Source organism: Geotrypetes seraphini, chromosome 1 (assembly GCF_902459505.1).
Source record: "Geotrypetes seraphini chromosome 1, aGeoSer1.1, whole genome shotgun sequence".
Taxonomy (NCBI): domain Eukaryota; kingdom Metazoa; phylum Chordata; class Amphibia; order Gymnophiona; family Dermophiidae; genus Geotrypetes; species Geotrypetes seraphini.
The window spans coordinates 319,583,564-319,603,714 of record NC_047084.1 but is presented as its reverse complement, the minus strand read 5'-3'; the positions used below and the strand labels follow the sequence as shown (position 1 = coordinate 319,603,714).

Here is a 20,151-nt window from a genome sequence, read left to right as displayed (position 1 = left end):
CTTGCAGCGTCAGAGAGAGAAGAACCATCAGCTCAGTTGTGATGTGTGTATACTGTATATACTTGCATTGCAAGACATTGCTTGTATATCAAGTTAAAATTTAATAAAATGTCTTGCTTGTCTTGCAAAACACTTGCAAACCAAGTTACTTGCAATCCAAGGTTTTACTGTATTACTATTTGATAATATGGAAGATATTAGGATTTGTGATTATTATGTATCAGTACCTCTAGCTGGTGGAGTCCAAGATAAGGAAACCAATTTGGAATTTTTAGATTTAACTGTTTCTAGAAACCTCTTAGGTGGAGATTACTACTAGGGCCACTCTTTTGTTTAGTCTACCAACTAAACAGGAAAAAATGTATTTTCGTAAGTGGGGAATCACTTCAAAATGCAGTGCAGATTAATCTGGTACTTTTTAAATTTTCCTTCCAGTAGTATATAAACAGACTCATGCAAAGATAGGAGAAATTTTCTCTCTTAAAATAATTTATTGAAATTTTTGAATAATCAGAAACAAACAAAACCAAATAATACAAATAGCAATAATACTAATAATACAAGATATAATAAGAATAATTAGTCTTGGAATGTTATATAAGATCATAGAATTTTCTCCCACATATTGTGAAATTTTGATATTCAACCACCATAACTATGGCGCAACAGGCACCAACTCTGCTGTGGACAGGCATATAATACAAACAATACATAGCAGGGTGAATTCTCCTGAAGAGGCACTGTGTGTGCATCCAAGGGATTCAAGACTCTGCAGACCCTGGAGCTGTAGCCAATGAAACATCAGAGACCAGAAAGAGCCGCCTTAGATTCACAGTAAAACCCTAGTAGACATTAAACAGAAACTGACAGGGTGGGCTGTTAAGACTCGTATGCCTTTCTGCTGAAAAGAAGATTATCAAGGTAAGAACCTAATCTTCCATTCTAGTGCATAAGACATACGTCTTGAACAGTGGGACATACTAAAGTAGTCCCTGTATCCTAGGGTGGGACCTCAGAGTCTGTTCACAAAACAGAGACATCCTCTTGAAATGCCACATCCACTCTATAGTACCTTGTAAAAGTTTGTACCATGGACCATATAGCTGTCTTACATATCTCCTCGGGTGACACTGCTCGTCTCTACTCAAAAAAGTCGCCACACTCCTATTGGGAGAGAACCCGCAAAGAGAAAGGTGGTTGCTTGCTGTACCCAATATACGCTAAGATAGCCTCCTAGATTCAACGAGATATAGAAGGCTTAGATGCAGGCTTATCCTAGTGACTGTTAGTTGTGAGAACAAAGATGATCCGAGACACAAAATGGACTTGTCACTTCTAGGTACCGCAGTAGAATCCTATGGACATCCAGCTGTGCTAGAACCTTGTCTCATTTCTTCAAACCCAAAGTCTGGAATGCTGGTAACTACACCTCGTTTGACATGGAATGAGGATGACAGCACTGTGTGTAGGGAAACTTCTGCTTTGGTGAAATGAAGAAAAGGATCCTTGCATGACATAACTTGGAGTTCCAAAACTTTCCTCATTGAAGATATAGCCACCAGAAACAGTCTATCGTTGGATCTCTAATCCATGCTTGCTTAATTGATTCATAAGTAGCTTTACACAACAAACTTAGTACCAAATTAAGATTCCACTTTGGAAAAGACCACCTCAAGGGTTGCTGTAGTCTCAACACCCCTTTCAAGAATCTGGAAATGTCTGGGTGGGAAAGCCAAGATAACTTTATTCACCAGAACCCTGAAGGACGACAAGGCTTCCACCTGCACTGAAAGGGAGCCAACCGCAAGGACTTTCTTCAGACTGCTCTGTAATAAAGCAAAAACTGCTAGGAGGGGAGCCCAAAAGGGCTCTAGTAGGCCCCTGCTGACACCAGAGTCTATCTGCTGAGAAAGTTTGTCTGGACGTTTTCCACATCTGCTACATGTGCTGCTGACAGAGTCTGAAAATGAGTCTCCCCCCATAGAGTTGTCCAAGAGGACCCCAACAGTTTCCCCTGTACTGTTGGCCCCAGTGACTGTAAGGCCAAATAAGAACATAAGAATAGCTTTATTGGGTCAGACCAATGGACCATCAAGCAAGTGCAGAGCAGAATATACCTTCAATTTGCATGCAGAACTGAGGAGGGCAGAGCTGGAGCATAGGAGTCTTCGTCAAAATGTAGATGAGAACTTCTGCATAAATTTGTGAGTAAAGATACACATCTCACAGGTTAAGACTCATATGCCTTTTGAACTATAATTAAACTTATGAGCACGAATCCAGATCATAGCTGTTAGAACATCAAGATGCGATACCTCTTTTCCAAAACACACAACACAATTTAAAAATGGTCTCCCTTTCAGTAAGTAAGTTATAGCCAATTCATAGTTTGGTAGAAATGGAAAATCCTAAATCCATGAACTTTAATATTTCCTGGATTTTTTTTCCCCAGGAATGGTGGGTATTAGGACAAGAGAATCAAGGTGGGTTTCATAGCAAAATACAGACAACAAAAAGCCAACTTACTCTTGTTCCATAAGTTTGTACTGTTTCGTTTTTTCCATATCCAGTTTCACCAATTGTGTTTTCAGGTTACCAATTTCTTCTTGATATGGTTTGGCACCTTTATCCAACTGTGTCTACAGTTTTAGATTGCAAAAAAGAAACATTAAAATTACAAGAACTACATTTTGCCTTGTTTGTAGCATTGTCAGTAAAGATAATTTTCTTTCAGTTATGTGGTATAAACGGCAGGGAAGTGATACTACCTACTAAGGTACTAAGTGATACTAAATGCTGCCTACAAGTGCGGCCTGATTCAGGAAAAAAATTTTCAATTCGATTCAGCCTATTGAATCGATTTTTCGATTAGATTTTCCTGCCCAAGTAGGTGTTTTTTTTTCAAACATCCTGGTGGATTAATTTTACAGCCTCTTCACCCCTTTTGCCCTCTCCTACCCACACTGGCACTGTGGTGAAAACAAAATAAACAAAAAAGACTTTTCCTCTCTCTGTTAAATCCTAGCTCACGTTTGCAGTCTAATACCACCTCTGGCAGGATACACATTTCAAATCTGACATATTGTACTCACAAAATAAAAAATAAAATTATTTTTCTACCTTTTGTTGTCTGGTCATTATTCAAATCATTTTGGTCCCAGGCTCTGGTTGTCTTCTGATAACACGCTTGCCAGGGTCTCCTGCCCATTTGTCGTTTTCTTCTTTCTTGGTGCTAATCATCCATCTTCCATCTCTGTCCTCCCCTTCCGTTTCCCTTCCCTCCCCCATAGGTCTGGCATCTTTCCTTTTTTTCGTCTCCATCCCCAGATCCACCTTTTCTCAACTACCCTTTCATCCTTCATCTCTCCCTCCTTCCCCACCACCCCAGGGTCCACCATCTCTACCTTTTCTCTTCTCAACTATCCTCCTATCCAGAATCTCTAACCCCCCTCCACACCATCCCTTGTGTCCAACTTCTCTCCCTTTCTGTTCCTTCCCTCCCTAAATCCCATTGTCCACCATCTCTCTCCCTCACCTCTGTTTTTAGACCCATTATTTCTTCCCCCTAAAGTCTGGTATACGCACGTCTCTTTGAACCCCCCTTCCCTCCCTCCATGTACTTCTACACCAGGGTCCCTCTTCCCCGAAGGCCTGTACCGTCCCCCTGAAGGCCTGACCCCAAAGGACTCACTCCCCCGAAGGACTGCACTGTCACCCCTGAACCTCACCTGAAGACCTGCCTGTCCCCCCTGAAGGCCTCCCGCGCATCCATTTACCTAATTCTGGCAGCGGAGCAGCCTGCAGAGAGGATTGCCGGTACTTTAGCAATCTTTGCAGGCTGCTATAGGCCTCCGGAGCCGTCTTCCCTCTGCTGTGGTCCCGCCCCTCCTCTGACATCAGAGGCAGGATCACAGCAGAAGAAACAGCTCCAGAGGCTGATGGCAACTTGCAAGGATCGCTAAAGTACCGGTGATCATCTCTGCAAGCTGCTCCGCTGCTGGAAATAGGTAAATGAATACTCGGGAGGCAAGGGGGGAAGTCAGACATCAGCACTTCCCAACTGACCCTCCCCCCTCTAAAGCAGGAGCGGCAGCGGCCGGCCAGCAAGAGGCAGCGCTGCCACTCCTGCTTTAGGGGTGAAGGTCAGTAATCGAATCGGGAGGCTGATTTTTTTTTGTTTTTAAATCAATTCGAAACGTGCATCGGGCAGCACTACTACCTACTAAGGAACACATGGCTGAGTCTGAAATATTACTGATGCATCTCAGAACTTAATTTTCACATGTATATTATTGTTATATGTAAAAAAAAAGTTAACAACCTACCTGGAGGTCTTTCATCTCTGTCACTATTCTTCCAAGATGACACTCTTTCTCTACCAACTTAGTTTTGAGTTCTTTCAGTTCATGCTCTGTGGTCTTAGATTCAAGTTTCTTTTCTAATGCAGTTGCTTTTTCTTCTTTATGTTTTACATCTGCCTTCGCTTTAGACAGATCATTTTCTAGCATCTGAACTTTCAGTAGCATTTCCTTTAAAGAAAGATCCAATTCACTGTTGCATATATTTTATTACATCTTGATACTGTTTGCTGTATATAGAAAATCTGGAGGCAAGCATGTTTTAAACACTGGCCATAGGGTTTAAAATAAAAGGGACAAAGCAAAACTACCCCTCCTCCTCAAAAATATATATTCAGTACTACCATGTGAATAGGAAACATTGCTGAGAAAATGTGAAGCAGGCATGCTACCAGCAGCTATATGCATAGCAATGAAATTCAATTTTAGCCAAGTGCTTTAATTTAGGTCAGGTTTTTTTGCAGGGCCAAATTAAACCATTTAGTTTTGTCTCACAAACTTCAGGAAGCCAAGGCACACTAAACTCTGTGCCACAGCTGGAGGGCATCTGGAAATGCATGGACATTGATGCAATGTCATGCGCATGCGTGACATCACATCGACGTCCATACATGCATGAAGGTCCTCCAGACAGGGCCTTGCTGATTGCTTACAGAACATGCCTCTCGCAGCGTTTAAAAATATTGGTGCCAGAATCGCTTTCTGGTGTCTAATGCCACTGGAGGCACGATTTTCAAAGGTAGGTGCCGGATGTAGGCCTGGAAAACCCTGGTCTACATTTCCAGTGTCTAACTTTGCCAGAGGCACTAGTCTGTAACCGGCACCATTGTGTGATTGGTGGCTGCTTTTAAGGTGGCCACCGCCATAGGTTACAGAATCCAAGCCTTTGTGAATATTCTTGGTGCTTATGCGAAGCCAAACGGCAGAACACAATACTTGAAATGAAGCTTTCCTACTCAATCTGAGATTCTTCCTGTGATTTGGTTATATCGGTACAAGGGTATATGTGTATTAAGTCCAGAGAGCATAACCAATCTCCTTTTTGAAGCATGAAGAATATGGTTGGTGAGCACAGCGTTCTGCAAAAGTTATCCAAGGTACGGACTACTGTGCTCAGAGGTATGCCGACGCAAGATCTAGAACTTGAGGACTGCTCCAATGCAGCCTGTAATATCAGGGACTTATGATGGAGCTAAGGCCTATCAAATCTAGGGCAGAGGTGCACTCTATAAAAGTGAGTCCCAATTGTTGTGGGGCCACTAGAGACATTAGTGGAGACTCCAAATCTCAAAAAATTGCCTCTCAGAGTATGGAATGAGAGTTTAAATAGGTCTCTTGGAAAATCTTCAAAGTCAAGGGCATCAAGATGATCAGCTCTAAGTTTAGTATCCTCTTCCAGGCGGAGAAAAAGAGCCTGCCCCAATTGTTGAATATAAATTGGAAACAAGAGTCTCTCAGGTGAAAAATGGTGTCGCAGTGGTGAAGGAGACGAATCAGAAGATAAGCCAGAAGAATCTGGAGAAGGCAAGGCTGCCCAATTCCGGTCCTCGAGATCTACTGGCAGGTTTTCAGTCCATAAAGTGTTATGGACTGTGATGACATTGATAGTGTCGGGAAGAATGTCCAGAATGATGTGGGCCAGGGCTGCCCAATTCCAGTCCTCGAGATCTACTGGCCAGGTTTTCAGGATATGCACAATGAACATGCATGAGAGAGATCTGCATACCAAGAAGGCAGTGCAGGCAATTCTTTCTCATGCATATTTATTGTGGATATCCTGAAAACCTGGCCTGCCAGTAGATCTCGAGGACCGGAATTGGGTAGCCCTGGTGGACGATCAGCTGAAGATAAGGAAGTGCTTCGATACTGTGAATGACAAGACCTCTCTCTGATAGGTTAAGGGGAGCTCGACCTGGTATCCTGGGCCTTTAAAACACCATGCTCAGGCTGGGCCAGTACTGGAAGTGTATGGACAGCTGCTGAGTGCATTTTCAGTATTACAGTTAGACTTTGTGGAGCAGGTACCAAAGTTGATCTTGTCTAAAGGCATCCTGTACTGTTGTTGGAGTTGGTACAGATGGTGCGGCAGGACGTCAAGGTGTTGAGGACCTTGATGAAGAGGCACGCTTTAGACGACAGCTCCTGCACTAATGGGAAACGCTGTTGACGTTGACGTTTGGCATGAATTAACTTATTCGATGCTGGAGATGCCATGGGAATCTGATGGGAAAGCGAAGCTGGCTTCCTAGTCTGGAGAACTGATGGTGCCAATGTTGGTACAGAGTTCAACCCTGGGGTCGGTATCGAGGTAGATGGTGCTGGTACCGAAGGCCCTGGAGCATCCATGGCAGATATCGAGGAGCCAAAAAGCCTCTCCTGCTGGAGATGCTGCTCCTTCAAGGAATGCTTCTGAAGTGTTAAGCAGTGGGTACAAGATTCGACTCGATGGTCAGGACCAAAGCACTGAAGACACTACGTGTGAGGGTCAGTGACTGATATGCCCTATTACATCAAGAATACCTCTTGAACCTGCTGGAAGGCTTGGACATGGATGGGAAGATAACCTCGGCAATGGTACCGGTGGTCGGATAAAGAAAAGCCCAAAAAACGAGTGAAGCAGCTGGGCTGCCCAAAGGCTTAAAGGGGTCCGAAGGCATTGGAAGTCAAAACACGAGAAACTTTAATGAACAAAAAGGAAATAAAATAATGAAGAATGAAGAAAACAAGTCAAAAAAGTATGGGAAGACAAGAAAAAAATCGTGAAAATTGTGTACTTGGAGACACTCCAAGAACAGAATGTCTTAGATCCACGGAAGACGTAGAACTGATGGTCCTGCGAGCTGATGCCGGGCAGGAAGACACTTGAGCATGCGTAATCTCAAGACTTCTACAGATGTTAAAGTGACAGTACACTTTTGCACTGTCTTTACCGTGCTCTGTGGATGACATCACCCAGCTTTGAGAATATGCTGCCTGATTGTCCTGGCCAGTAGTGATTTGTGAAGTGATGTGAGAGCCAGAACAGCATGGTGGGTCTGGAATGTGTATTCGAGAAACAGTGCAATTAAGACCCCTGACGCAGCGACCAACGCGAAACAGAGAGTCCCCGTCGGGTTCAGTGGCTGCAGGGCCCAGGAGGTGAAGGTTGGACTGAGCAATATCCTGGATGCCGAAGTAGCTAAGTGGTTGACTTTTTTTCTGTTTTCGACACAAGATCTTGGAATGTATTGCTTGAGTGCTCATTTACTCACTTTATCACAACTATGGGCTATGTGTCCCGGCGTGTTATTTAACATCACTCTGCAGGCGACCATAGTGCTTTTTTCTACATCTTCTTTAGATTTTTGGTGTGAGTGCAGGGTTTGCTTTGAAGGGTGGAGTTTTTTGCCAGATGAAGCTGAACTGAGGCTTTTTCTCCACCTTTCTTTCTTTTTTCTCTTGTGCCCTGTTGCTCTATGTTGTGTGATTGGTTGATGTGTATGATTTAAGCCTGGTGGAGTTGCAGAGGGGGGTGTTTGTATCCATATGGGGTTCTGATTTGGAGTAGTAAGTAGTGTTTAACTGACTCTTTTCCTGAGTTGATCTGTTTAATAGGTAATGTTCCCCAGTCAAAAGCTTGTTCCTTGTTTTGACTGGGGAAATAGTTGGGATTCTTGGGCCCTTGGTGGTCTCTGACATAAGCAAGAATCCTGATTTGCCCGGAGAAGCAAATGGGGCAGAGGATATCTATGCCTTAGAGAAACAGAACCTCTGTTGCCTTCCACTTTGGAAGAGGTAGCCAAACCGGGAACGGGCTTGAGGAGTGTCTTAAGAATATCCAAGTGCTGCTTGAGAATGGCAGTCTTTCCGGATTATCTCAAAACGAACATCCACCAGCTTCTTCTTGTGGTCCGAGGCCTGAAGTTAGGCGAGTCTATGGACACCAATCCCCACTGCAGAGGCACTGGAAACTATCTGTCTTCAACTTGCTAGTATTAAGGAGGAGCTCTGCAAACTTAAACAGGAATTGAATACAATTAAAGCAGCTTCCATCACTCCACAAAATCATACCAACTTACCACCTCTACCGCAAAGAATAAAACAGCCCAGGAATAAATGGGTCACAGTAGGCTCAGGAAGACTGCGACATGTAACACAGAAACATCCACCTTCACAAATATTACCTCTACAGAATTCCTTCGCTCCACTAGTGCACGGCGATACTCAAGAAAACAGAAGGGAGGTGGGACTGGAACCAATGAAGGTAACTCAAGAGAACAAGCGCACATAAGCACAAATAAAAAGGCCAAAAACAGAAAACTATTACTGTTGGGGGATTCCATCATCAGAACACAAGGCGAGGAGACCAAAATAATGAAATGTCTTCCAGGATCCTCAGCTACCAGGAGTTCAAGGCAAATACAGACTATAATTAAGGAAGAAACTAAGAATTTTAACACTGATGTTGTTATCCATCTGGGAACAAATGACCTGGCCAACAACTCCACACTTGCAGCACAGAAAGCTTTTCGGGAGCTTGGTGAGGGCGTGAAACCTTTTGTAAACACTTTAGCTTTTTTCTGAAATACTGCCTGCATATGGAAAGGGAGAGCAAAGAGTGAAAAATACAGAGGACTTTAATAGATGGCTTGAAGCCTGGTGTCATCAAGAAGGCTTCAGGTACATAGGAGGATGGGGAAATACATGGAAGGACAAGAAGCTATATTGCACTGATGGGCTACAAATTACTACAGCAGGAAAAAGAAACCTTGCAGAGAAATTTAGACAATATTTTTCTAGGCATTTAAACTAGAAGGTGGGGGTGGTGTATGTACGAAGGACAATTGTAGAGACCACCCCCGGCAAAAGAAAATATGTGATAGTAGTAAAGATTGCAACATAAGCAATATCAGCAACTCATTTCTTAGTATTGCAACGGAAAGTGAAACGAAACAAAAATCCATACGAAAAAGGAGATTATCGCTGAAAAATAGCTGGAAAGCGATGACCACAAATGCTCGCAGTCTAAGCAACAAAGTTCATGATCTGCAAGCCCTGATATTAGAGTCAGATCTAGATATTGTTGCTATCACAGAGACATGGTTCAGTGAATCACATGGATGGGATGCAAACATACCGGGATATAATCTTTTTAGGAAGGACAGAGATGGTCATAAAGGTGGAGGAGTAGCTCTCTATGTAAAGATCAAAATCCAAGCGACCGAAATGCAAGGGACCTGGGGAGAGGAAGAAGCGATATGGATTGCTCTGAAAAGAGAAGATGGAACTTCTATTTATGTGGGTGTAGTCTACAGACCTCCGACTCAATCGCAGCAAATTGATAAGGATCTGATTGTGGATATCCAAAAGTTTGGAAGGAAAGAGGAGGTTCTGCTGTTGGGAGATTTCAACCTGCCGGATGCGGACTGGAATGTTCCGTCTGCAGAATGGGAAAGAAGTAGGGAGATTGTGGATGCCTTTCAAGAGGCTCTGCTCAGACAAATGGTGACGGAACCCACAAGGGAAAAAGCGATATTGGATCTGATCCTCACAAATGGAGAGAGTATCTCTAATGTTCGAGTGGGTGCTCACCTGGGAAGTAGCGATCATCAAATGGTTTGGTTTGATATAACGGCTAAAGTGGAGAGCGGCCGCACGATACTTAAAGTCCTAGATTTCAAACGTACGGACTTTAATGCAATGGGAGAGTACCTGAAGAAAGAGCTGTTAGGATGGGAGGACATAAGAGAAGTGGAAAGACAGTGGTCTAAGCTGAAAGGAGCGATAAAAATGGCTACGAACCTTTATGTGAAGAAAATCAATAAAAACAAGAGAAAAAGGAAGCAGATATGGTTCTCCAACCTAGTGGCTGAGAAAATAAAGGCGAAAGAGTTGGCGTTCATGAAATATAAAAAAACCCCAAAAAGAGGAGAGCAGAAAGGACTACAGGGTAAAACTGAAAGAAGCCAAGAGAGAGATACGTCTGGCGAAAGCACAGGCGGAAGAACAAATGACTAAAAATGTAAAAAAGGGAGACAAAAATTTTTTCTGATATATTAGTGAAAGGAGGAAGATGAAAAATGGAATTGCTAGGCTAAAAGATGCTGGGAACCGATATGTGGAGAGTGATGAGGAAAAAGCAAATGTGCTAAACAAATACTTCTGTTCTGTGTTCACAGAAGAAAATCCTGGAGAAGGACCGAGATTGTCTAGCAAAGTTACACGAGGAAATGGAGTAGATTCTGCGCCGTTCACGGAGGAGGGTGTTTATGAGCAACTTGAAAAACTGAAGGTGGACAAAGCAATGGGACCAGACGGGAACCATCCCAGGATACTAAGGGAGCTCAGAGAGGTTCTGGCGAGTCCTATTAAAGACTTGTTCAACAAATCTCTGGAGACGGGAGTGATTCCTGGAGATTGGAGGAGAGCGGATGTGGTCCCTATTCATAAAAGTGATCACAGGGATGAAGTAGGAAACTACAGGCCGATGAGCCTCACTTCAGTTGTTGGTAAAATAATGGAAGTGTTGCTGAAAGAAAGGATAGTGTACTTCCTTGAATCTAATGGGTTACAGGATCCGAGGCAACATGGCTTTACAAAAGGTAAATCGTGCCAAACGAACCTGATTGAATTTTTTGATTGGGTGACCAGAGAGCTGGATCGAGGACATATGCTAGATGTAATTTACTTGGATTTCAGCAAAGCCTTTAAATACAGTTCCTCATAGGAGGCTGTTGAACAAACTTGAAGGGCTGAAGTTAGGACCCAAAGTGGTGAACTGGGTCAGAAACTGGCTGTCGGACAGACGCCAGAGGGTGGTGGTTAATGGAAGTCGCTCGAAGGAAGGAAAGGTGAGTAGTGGAGTCCCTAAGGGATCGGTGCTGGGGCCAATCCTGTTCAATATGTTTGTGAGTGACACTGCTGAAGGGTTAGAAGGAAAAGTGTGCCTTTTTGCAGATGATACCAAGATTTGTAACAGAGTAGACACCGAAGAGGGAGTGGAAAATATGAAAAAGGATCTGCAAAAGTTAGAGGAATGGTCTAATGCCTGGCAACTAAAATTCAATGCAAATAAATGCAGAGTAATGCATTTTGGGGATTAATAATAGGAAGGAACTGTATATGTTGGGAGGAGAGAAGCTGATATGCACGGACAGGGAGAGGGACCTTGGGGTGATAGTGTCCGAAGATCTAAAGGCGAAAAAACAATGTGACAAGGCAGTGGCTGCTGCCAGGATGCTGGGCTGTATAAAGAGAGGCATAGTCAGTAGAAGTGTTGATGCCCCTGTACAGGTCATTGGTAAGGCCCCACTTGGAGTATTGTGTCCAGTTTTGGAGACCATATCTGGCGAAGGACGTAAGAAGAATTGAAGCGGTCCAGAGGAGGGCGACGAAAATGATAGTAGGCTTACGCCAGAAGGCGTATGAGGAGAGACTGGAAGCCCTGAATATGTATACCCTAGAGGAAAGGAGAGACAGGGGAGACATGATTCAGACGTTCAAATACTTGAAGGATATTAATGTAGAACAAAATCTTTTCCAGAGAAAGGAAAATGGTAAAACCAGAGGACATAATTTGAGGTTGAGGGGTGGTAGATTCAGGGGCAATGTTAGGAAATTCTACTTTACGGAGAGGGTAGTGGATGCCTGGAATGCGCTCCCGAGAGAGGTGATGGAGAGTAAAACTGTGACTGAGTTCAAAGAAGCGTGGGATGAACACAGAGGATTTAGAATCAGAAAATAATATTAAATATTGAACTAAGGCCAGTACTGGGCCAGTACAGGACACGGTCTGTGTCTGTGTCTGGCCGTTTGGTGGGGGATGGGCTGGGGAGGGCTTCAATGGCTGGGAGGGTGTAGATGGGCTGGAGTAAGTCTTAACAGAGATTTCAGAAGTTGGAACCCAAGCACAGTACCGGGTAAAGCTTTGGATTCTTGCCCAGAAATAGTTAAGAAGAAAAAATTAAAAATTTAAATTGAATCAGGTTGGGCAGACTGGATGGACCATTTGGGGTCTTTATCTGCCGTCATCTACTATGTATGTTACTATGTATAAAGATTGCTTGTATATTTTTCTGCAATCCTATTCTTTGGTTACTAGCTGATAGAGTTCATCAACCATCAGTGAACTCCTCCACACTTCACTGAAGAGCTGAAAGATATAAAGGATGTAAGCAGTGTTTTAGGAGAATTTCTTCCTAAAAGACACCAAGATCCTTATCTCTCTCTCCAGGGGTACCGAAGAGCGAGTTCTTGTACTCTTGATTCTTTTGAGAATGGACTGGATGACCACAGAGTGGTGAGGAAGTTGGAGTTGTCAAATTCTGGAGCCTTCTTGTTCATCTGTTATACAAAGGGGTGGGGTGTCACACACATTCATCTATACCTGGTTGAGGATTCTGTGCATTGGCATTGCCACAATGCTTCCTTGGGGTGGGGGGAAGGGTCATTGAACTGATGTCCATCCTTGGTGTCATTCTTGGTTTCCAACTGAAGTGGGATGGACTTGTCTATCTTTCATGTCACATTAAAGAAAAAGCTCCTCTGGAGGAGATTTTCATCTTATATGGTGGGGGATGGATCTGAAGCTGTTTCACTTAAAGCACGACAAATCATAGCTTATCAAAGGTCAACAGATAAGCTTGATAGTAGCACCCAGCTAGTTTCACTAATGCTGATAAGTCAAAGTAATGTTCCTCAGGTTTAATGGTAATTCCTTTGTTTCTTTTTTTTAATATCATTTTTATTAAGGAGTCAACAGGGTAAACAAGTATGGTACAAGGATGAAATAGGCAAACAAAGGCAACAATGAAAAGAAGCATAACATCCATCAACAAGAGTACATTGGATGGTTTATTTTGCTTGGTGTGTGTGTTACCCCTATTGTAGGGGATTCTTGGGGCTGGGCATGTTATATTAACAAAAAAATTTCTGGGGCCAATGAGGGAAGCGGGCTGTTCTTGCTCCTGGACAGTCACATCTACTCCTTCGTTTCAAACATTTTGCCAACAGTTAGTCTTACATGGATATACTTTTAATTGTTTGCTACACTATCAGTATGAGTAAAACTACCTGGGGCTACTATAGAGCTTTATCTGTTGACCACTGATCTTGATAGGCTGCAATTTGGCATGCTTTAAGTGAAACTTGGTAGAAAAACTATACATAGTAAAGCACTACTGTGTATCCCTAAAAATAAGACAGTGTCTTATATTAATTTTAGGCCCAAAAAATGCACTAGGTCTTATATTTGGGGTACGTACATGATCATCTCTCCCTTCCTCTCCTTCACCCCAATTCTTCCTCTTTCCTTTCTCTCCCCCACATGTGCATCTTTCCTCCCCTCCCTCGTGCAGCAGGACCCTTGCCCAGCTTCTATCCTTCCCTCCCTCCCATCCCTTATGCAGCAGGACCCTTACCCAGTTTCTATCCTTCCTTCTCTCCCATCCCTTTTGCAGCAGGACCCTTGCCCAGCTTCCCTCCCCTCCCATCCTTTGTGCAGCAGGGCCCTTACCTAGCTTCCCTTCGCTCGCTCTCATCCCATCTGCAGCAGGACCCTTACCCAGCTTCTATCCTTCCCTTCCTCCCATCCCTCGTGCAGCAGGTCCCTTGCCCAGATTCCCTTCCCTCCCATCCCTTGTGCAGCATGACCCTTACCCAGCTTCTATCCTTCCTTCCTTCCCTCCCTCCCATTCCTCCTGAAGCAGGACCCTTGTACAGCTTCCCTTCCATCCCTTGTGCAGCAGGACCCTTGCCCAGTTTCTTCCCTCCCTCCCATCCATTGTGCAGCAGGACCCTTGCCCAGCTTCCCTTCCCTGTGCAGCAGAACTTTTGTGCGAGCAGAGTGAATTCACGGGTGGACAAAGCCAAAGCAGCCTGTTTAGAGTACTGCTGGCCCGACACTGCTTAGAGAGGTACTGTATGTAGGGCTCGCTCGTGGATGGTGGGGTTCGGCTGCATGGCGGGGGCTCGGGGTACGGTGCTCGCTCAAGGGTTCTGCTGCACAAGGGATGGGAGGGAGGGAAGGGAAACTGCCAGCAAATCCCGGCACTAGGGCTTATTTTTGGGGTAGGGCTATCCTGCTAGGGATTATTTTCGGGGTAGGTCTTATTTTCGGGGAAACATGGTAGCTGCTAGGCAAGCAATGAAAACACCACTCTTGGTTATTCTATAATTAGGGACAGTGAAGAAGCAAAGTAACGTTCCTCGAGGTTGGTGGCAATTCCTTTGTTTCAGGTGTTTTGCAGTCAGTTCCACATGGATATACTTTTAATTACTTAACACGCTTTCACTTTGGGGGAAATTACTGCAAAGCTTCCTACAACAAGTCAGAGTTTAATAGTACCTTTTCCATGTCTGTGCTTAAAGGATAAAATCAAGAGGGACAAAATATTTAGTAGATCAAAATACCTTTTGTTCTTGCTCCAAAGTCTTCAATCTGTTACTGAGTCGATAGGTTTCCTCCTCAAAACTTGTAGTAGCAGTACTAGAAGCCAATTGTTTCAAAATGCTGTGCAATTTTTCAGTTTGAGCTTTTTTCTCTCTCAGTTCATATTCGTATTCCATAAAATAATTTCTTATTGCCAACTGTGTTTTTCTTTGTATCATGCTCTGTTAAAACAATGACATTTTATTTTCACAGCATCTTAATGTGGAATTCAGGAATATTCTCCAGGACTTGAAAACAAGCTTTTTTCGGTACAGAAAAACACTATACTGTGTCACCTAAGATGTTTGAGTACAAGAAAACTGAGGACTAGGAATAATGAATTGCTGTGGTTCTATTTTCTCAAAAGAAAATCTTTACTTAGCACTTAGCAAACATTAATGTACATTAAGTGGAATGGTTGTGTACAAATTATTGGGGGTGTGCCCAATATACCCTCTGCAATTACTATGTTGAAATATTTATTACCATGTTTTAACACTGATCACAATTAGTACATATACTTACTGTCTCCTATTAAGAAGGTGCTAAGGGATCCCATTCTAACAGCATAATCGACAGCATGTGGTGTTTTCCATACTAACTGCAATATGCTCTCCTTGCCCATAGACCAATCCCCAACACAAAAAGTACTCAATGCACAAATTAGCACATGCTAACAGTTGGTGTTTGTACAGTAACAGTTAATGCATGCTAATTTGCATATTTGATACTTAATGCACTATAATAAGAGACCCTCCATAGTCTTAAACACCATCTCCAAATGGATTAGTTTTGTGCAAATAATTAAATTCACTCCTAAAAATGGGTATATGATATCTGGTTCTTATGTTTACCACTAGTGCTTGCCTTAATTCTTAATTTGCTCCAGAGAGCGTTTCCTTCTGAAATTTCTTCTGAGAAATTTTGAACTTAATATTAGGAGAATACAACTAGAGAATGACACGGGGACAAATTTTTCCCTGTGAGTTCTTTTTCTGTCTCCGTCCCATTCCTGCAAGCTCTGTCCACATCTGCAGAAGTCTCAAACACTTTAAAAGCATAAGTATTTGAGACCTGTGCGGTTAAGACAGAGAATACAAGAATGGGGTAGGGGCAGAAACAAAACTTGCAGGGACGGTATGGGGAAATTGAGCTCCTGCGGGGATGGGAAATATTTGTCCCTGTGTCATTCTCTAAATACACTGGAATAGAAGAAAATGAAAATTTGTTCAAAATCAAAAATTGCTATAAACCAGAGAACAAATTCATATCAAGTTGCATTGAATTACCAGACCTCAAATACCCAAAGCACTACTTAAATAATTTTTCATGCCATTACTGGGGTGGTATATTCATCATTGGTCTTGGAAAAATGACCTGTGCTGTACGTTTTTTAATTATTTTAAATATCTTTAAATATCAATTTCAATAAATATAAAGTGCATAAGGTGCTATAGGAAGGAAAGTGCTTATCTTTTGTGCCCGACGGCTACCCAACCGTTTCACACTTGGTTTCATCAGGGGATATGCCTCTTTCTGGTAATGCACCAAATTTTTTTTAGAAAACTATTATCGGAGCAACAGTAACAAGCACCTGCACAGCTGCCCAACCGTTTCACATTCGGTTTCATCAGGGGTTATGCCTCCTTCTGTTAATGCACCAAATTTTTTTTGGAAACCTATATCGGAGCAACAGTTACTTGAAAAAGTTCATTAGCAAAAAATGAGTTCATTTGAAAAATAGTTCATATGAAAAAAGGAAGGTTCATTTACAAAAATGAAATTCATTTAAAAATAGTTCATATGAAAAATAGGAAATTCATTGTAGCTTATGACTTCTGACTTTCCATTTAATATAATAAACTAGTGTAGTCTTTTACAAATACTTAGCTCTTTAACTCGAGTAGCCTATTGTCAAATCAGCATCTTTGCTTCTAACTTATATCCGATCAGGCCTTAGTTTCGCGGGGTAAACTCGGCACCCCCGCTACTTCAGGGAAATGGCTGAGCAATGCTTAGTCTCTCTTCTTCACCACATTGGACCCGAGCAATCCTTTATCACTCTACATGTCCCCTCCATTTGATATTCCTTGCTTCATTCTTCTGCAATCCACCTAGGCTCCAGACCTACTATCTTCCATATCCCTATGTACCATTATGCTTTATTCAGCAACAAAAAGCTTATTGTGAAAAAGAGTTTTTGTATACTGAAGTTGTTTTCTCTGAGACATTTTCTTTCCCCCACTGAATCATTCCTCCTTGTGAACTCAGACTATATAAGTACTGTACTTATAACTGTTTGACTTTAACGCTTTAAAAATTAAATAACCACCAAATGCCAACAAAAGCATCAAAGGAGCTCAGGTAATACCCCTGTAGACTCTAGAAACCTATGATACAGAATTCTTCAGGGCCCAAATGGCTGACTTGCATCCAAGATACATATTTGGAGAACAATCAGAATGAGACAGTAGGCAGGTGCAGGAAGGACGGGGGTCCAGAATGACACCTATTTACTGAAAAAGATATTATCAAGGTAAGAACATATTTTTTTCCAGTGCAACAGATGTGTCATTCTGGACAAGTAGGGAATACAAAAGAAACTTATTGGTGACCTCAAGATACTGAAGTAGTACTTTTCAGCGCTCTTCTCACATCTAACCTTCAAAATCTGATCCTGTTTCTTAGAACTTATGGACTGGAAAGCAAGTAAATGAACCTCTTGATTGACATGAAATGTTAAAACTACCTTCGGTAGAAAGGAAAGGACGGTGCATAGAGAAACTTCAGTGTATGAGATTTTAAGGAAAGATTCTCTATATGAAAGAGCCTGGAGCTCTGAGACTCATCTCGCTGATGTCACAGCCTCTAGAAAAACAGCCTTTATCATTAAATCCAGAAGAGAAGCTTGTTCTAGTGGCTCATATGGAACTTTGGCAAGACCCTGCAGAACCATATTTAAGATCCCAGAAAGGGAATGGAGGCTTGACTGGTGGTCTGATGTGGAGAGCACCCTTCAGAAATCTGGCTATGTCTGGATGAGACACCAGAATAGATATGTGATCTCAGGCCCTAAAACAAGAGAGCCCTATGACTTGAACCTGAAGGGAAGCCACAATAAGCCCTTTGTCAAGACCAGCTTGAAGGAAAGCTAACATGACAGAGATCAGAGCCGAAAATGGCTCATAAGAACATAAGAATTGCTCTGCCAGGTCAGACCAGGGGTTCATCGTGCCCAGCAGTCTGCGCCCGCGATGGCCCCCTAGGTCCATGACCTGTAAGTTCTCCACCACCTAAATTGCTTATACCCTAATCCAATTTGCTACTGAGTGCACCAATGCTGGAAAGCCTTCTACGCCTTAGTGTAGGCGGAGACTGTAGTCAAAGACCTGAAAAGGGTGGCAATGACCACCTCTGAATCCCATTTGTGCTCTAATGCTTCATGCTCAAGAGCCCTGCCTTAAGAGAAAAGCAATCTGGATCTTCCTTGCATACTGGACCCCTGCGAAAGGAGGTCTGGATGCACTGGCAACCGGAGGCCGTGACCTGTGTGAATATCATATTTGGGTACCACGATCTGTGTGGCCAAGCTCATACTTTATCACCGAGCTAGACTCAGCAGCCCTCCCAGATCTAGAATACATTGCTTGCAAACTTGAAGACATGCCCAACTCAGCACTCAACAAAACTGGAATCCTACTGATCTACAGACCACCCAACTCTCAATCAAGCTCTATCCCCAAAACGAGTGAAATAATAACGAACCTAGCATGCCAGTACACTAAACTACTCATCTTCGGAGACATCAACCTCCCTCTTGAATCTACCGAGAACAAAGATGTCCTCAAACTCAAAACACTATTTGAAGATTGTGACATCACGGTCATACCCTCAGGTCCCACCCATGAGAAAGGACATACTAGCATCAACCCCCGCCATCTTTACAACTAACGCCAAATGGACCCCAACACCATGGACAGACCACTGCCTACTAAATTTTTGCTTAAACTGAGAATCAGAACAACAAGGCCACAAAGGAAATGAAACTCGTGCAAGGAAAGATCAGACCAGACCTTTCTGGAACTTAGTTGAGAATACCCTAACCCCCCCTTCAGACTGCACTACAACTATGCTAATGAGCTGGAACCAAGCCATAACCAATGCATTGAACATACTCACCCCCCTCCACACTCGAAAAACAAAATAAAACCATAACTCCTCCTGGTTCACCGAGCCTCTGAGACTGGATAAACAACTATGCAGGCGACCGAGAAGAAAATGGCGAAAAAGCGGAACACTAAAACACTATGATGAGAGGCAATAAACAAATACAAATCCAACATATCGGAGGCCAAAAAGAACTACTATGCCAACAAACTAGGCACCAAAACGCTGGATAACAAAAAACTTTCACCTGGTACGACAGCTCACAACCCCACCGGCTCAAGAACCCAAAGGACAACCCAACAAAATCAGCACTCAAGATCTAGCAGACTTCTTTCTCAACAAAATAAAAATTGTACAATCAAAGGTAGCCAAATCAATCACTACCGAGACACATATTCTCAGTACATCTCAACACACCCCTGAACCCACCAAAGCAGACCAAATCTGGACCTCATTCTCCAACCTGTCCATCCCTGACACAAAAAAAAACTACTATCCAAACTATCCGTGCACTGCAGCTCCCTAGACAACTGTCCCTCTTACCTTCTCACTGCTGCGCCTGGACAAATCACCACCTGGATCACCAACCTAGTCAATAGCTCCCTAAACCAGATGATGCACCGGGGCGAGGCCTAAGGCCGCTATTGTACAGTGGCGGCCCGGGGAGCAGGACACTTTACTCCTGCTCCCAAAGATCAGCATAGGAGCAGGAGGTTCTGGGCACCCCTCCTGTCCTGAAGATAGAGCTCCTTGTCAGAAGAAGCAGGAGGGACCGGGCACCTCTCCTGCTCCCAACTATTTCAAAGGTACTGGGGTGGGTAGGCCAGGCCTGACCACCTGAGCTGACCAGGGGTGGGAGGCCTAGAAGCAGGAGGGACTGAGCACCCCTCCTGCTCCCAACTTTTTGGTGCCAGGGTGGGTGGATCGTGCCGCGAGGGACATGCCGGAGGAGGGGCGAGGGAAAGATCGTGGTCTGGGGGGGGGGGGTGTCAGGCAGATCTCTCTTGCCTGCTCCCGGACTCTCCTCCTCTCTGCCGCCGTTCTCCGCAGTGCAGGCCCGCTTTAAAACCACGGGCTTGCACTGCAGGGAACGGTGGTAGAGAGCAGGAGAGTCTGGGAGCAGGTAAGATAGATCTGGGCAGGGCAGGCAGGAGAGATTGGAGCCTGTGGGGGGTGTCTGGCAGGGCCGGTGTGTCAGACCTGTGCCCGATCTCTCTT

General features: G+C 43.6%; 1 protein-coding gene across 1 annotated transcript in view; it reads right to left on the bottom strand.

Moving 5' to 3' along the window:
• Window positions 1–20,151, bottom strand: part of CENPE (centromere protein E) — a 539,120-nt gene that overhangs the window by 30,437 nt on the left and 488,532 nt on the right. Inside the window, exons 44-46 of the mRNA XM_033956806.1 lie at window positions 14,748–14,948; window positions 4,326–4,529; window positions 2,527–2,639 (exon numbers count right to left, since the gene is read on the bottom strand). Of these exons, the coding sequence (XP_033812697.1) occupies window positions 2,527–2,639; window positions 4,326–4,529; window positions 14,748–14,948 (518 nt within the window). The remainder of the gene's footprint in view (window positions 1–2,526; window positions 2,640–4,325; window positions 4,530–14,747; window positions 14,949–20,151) is intronic.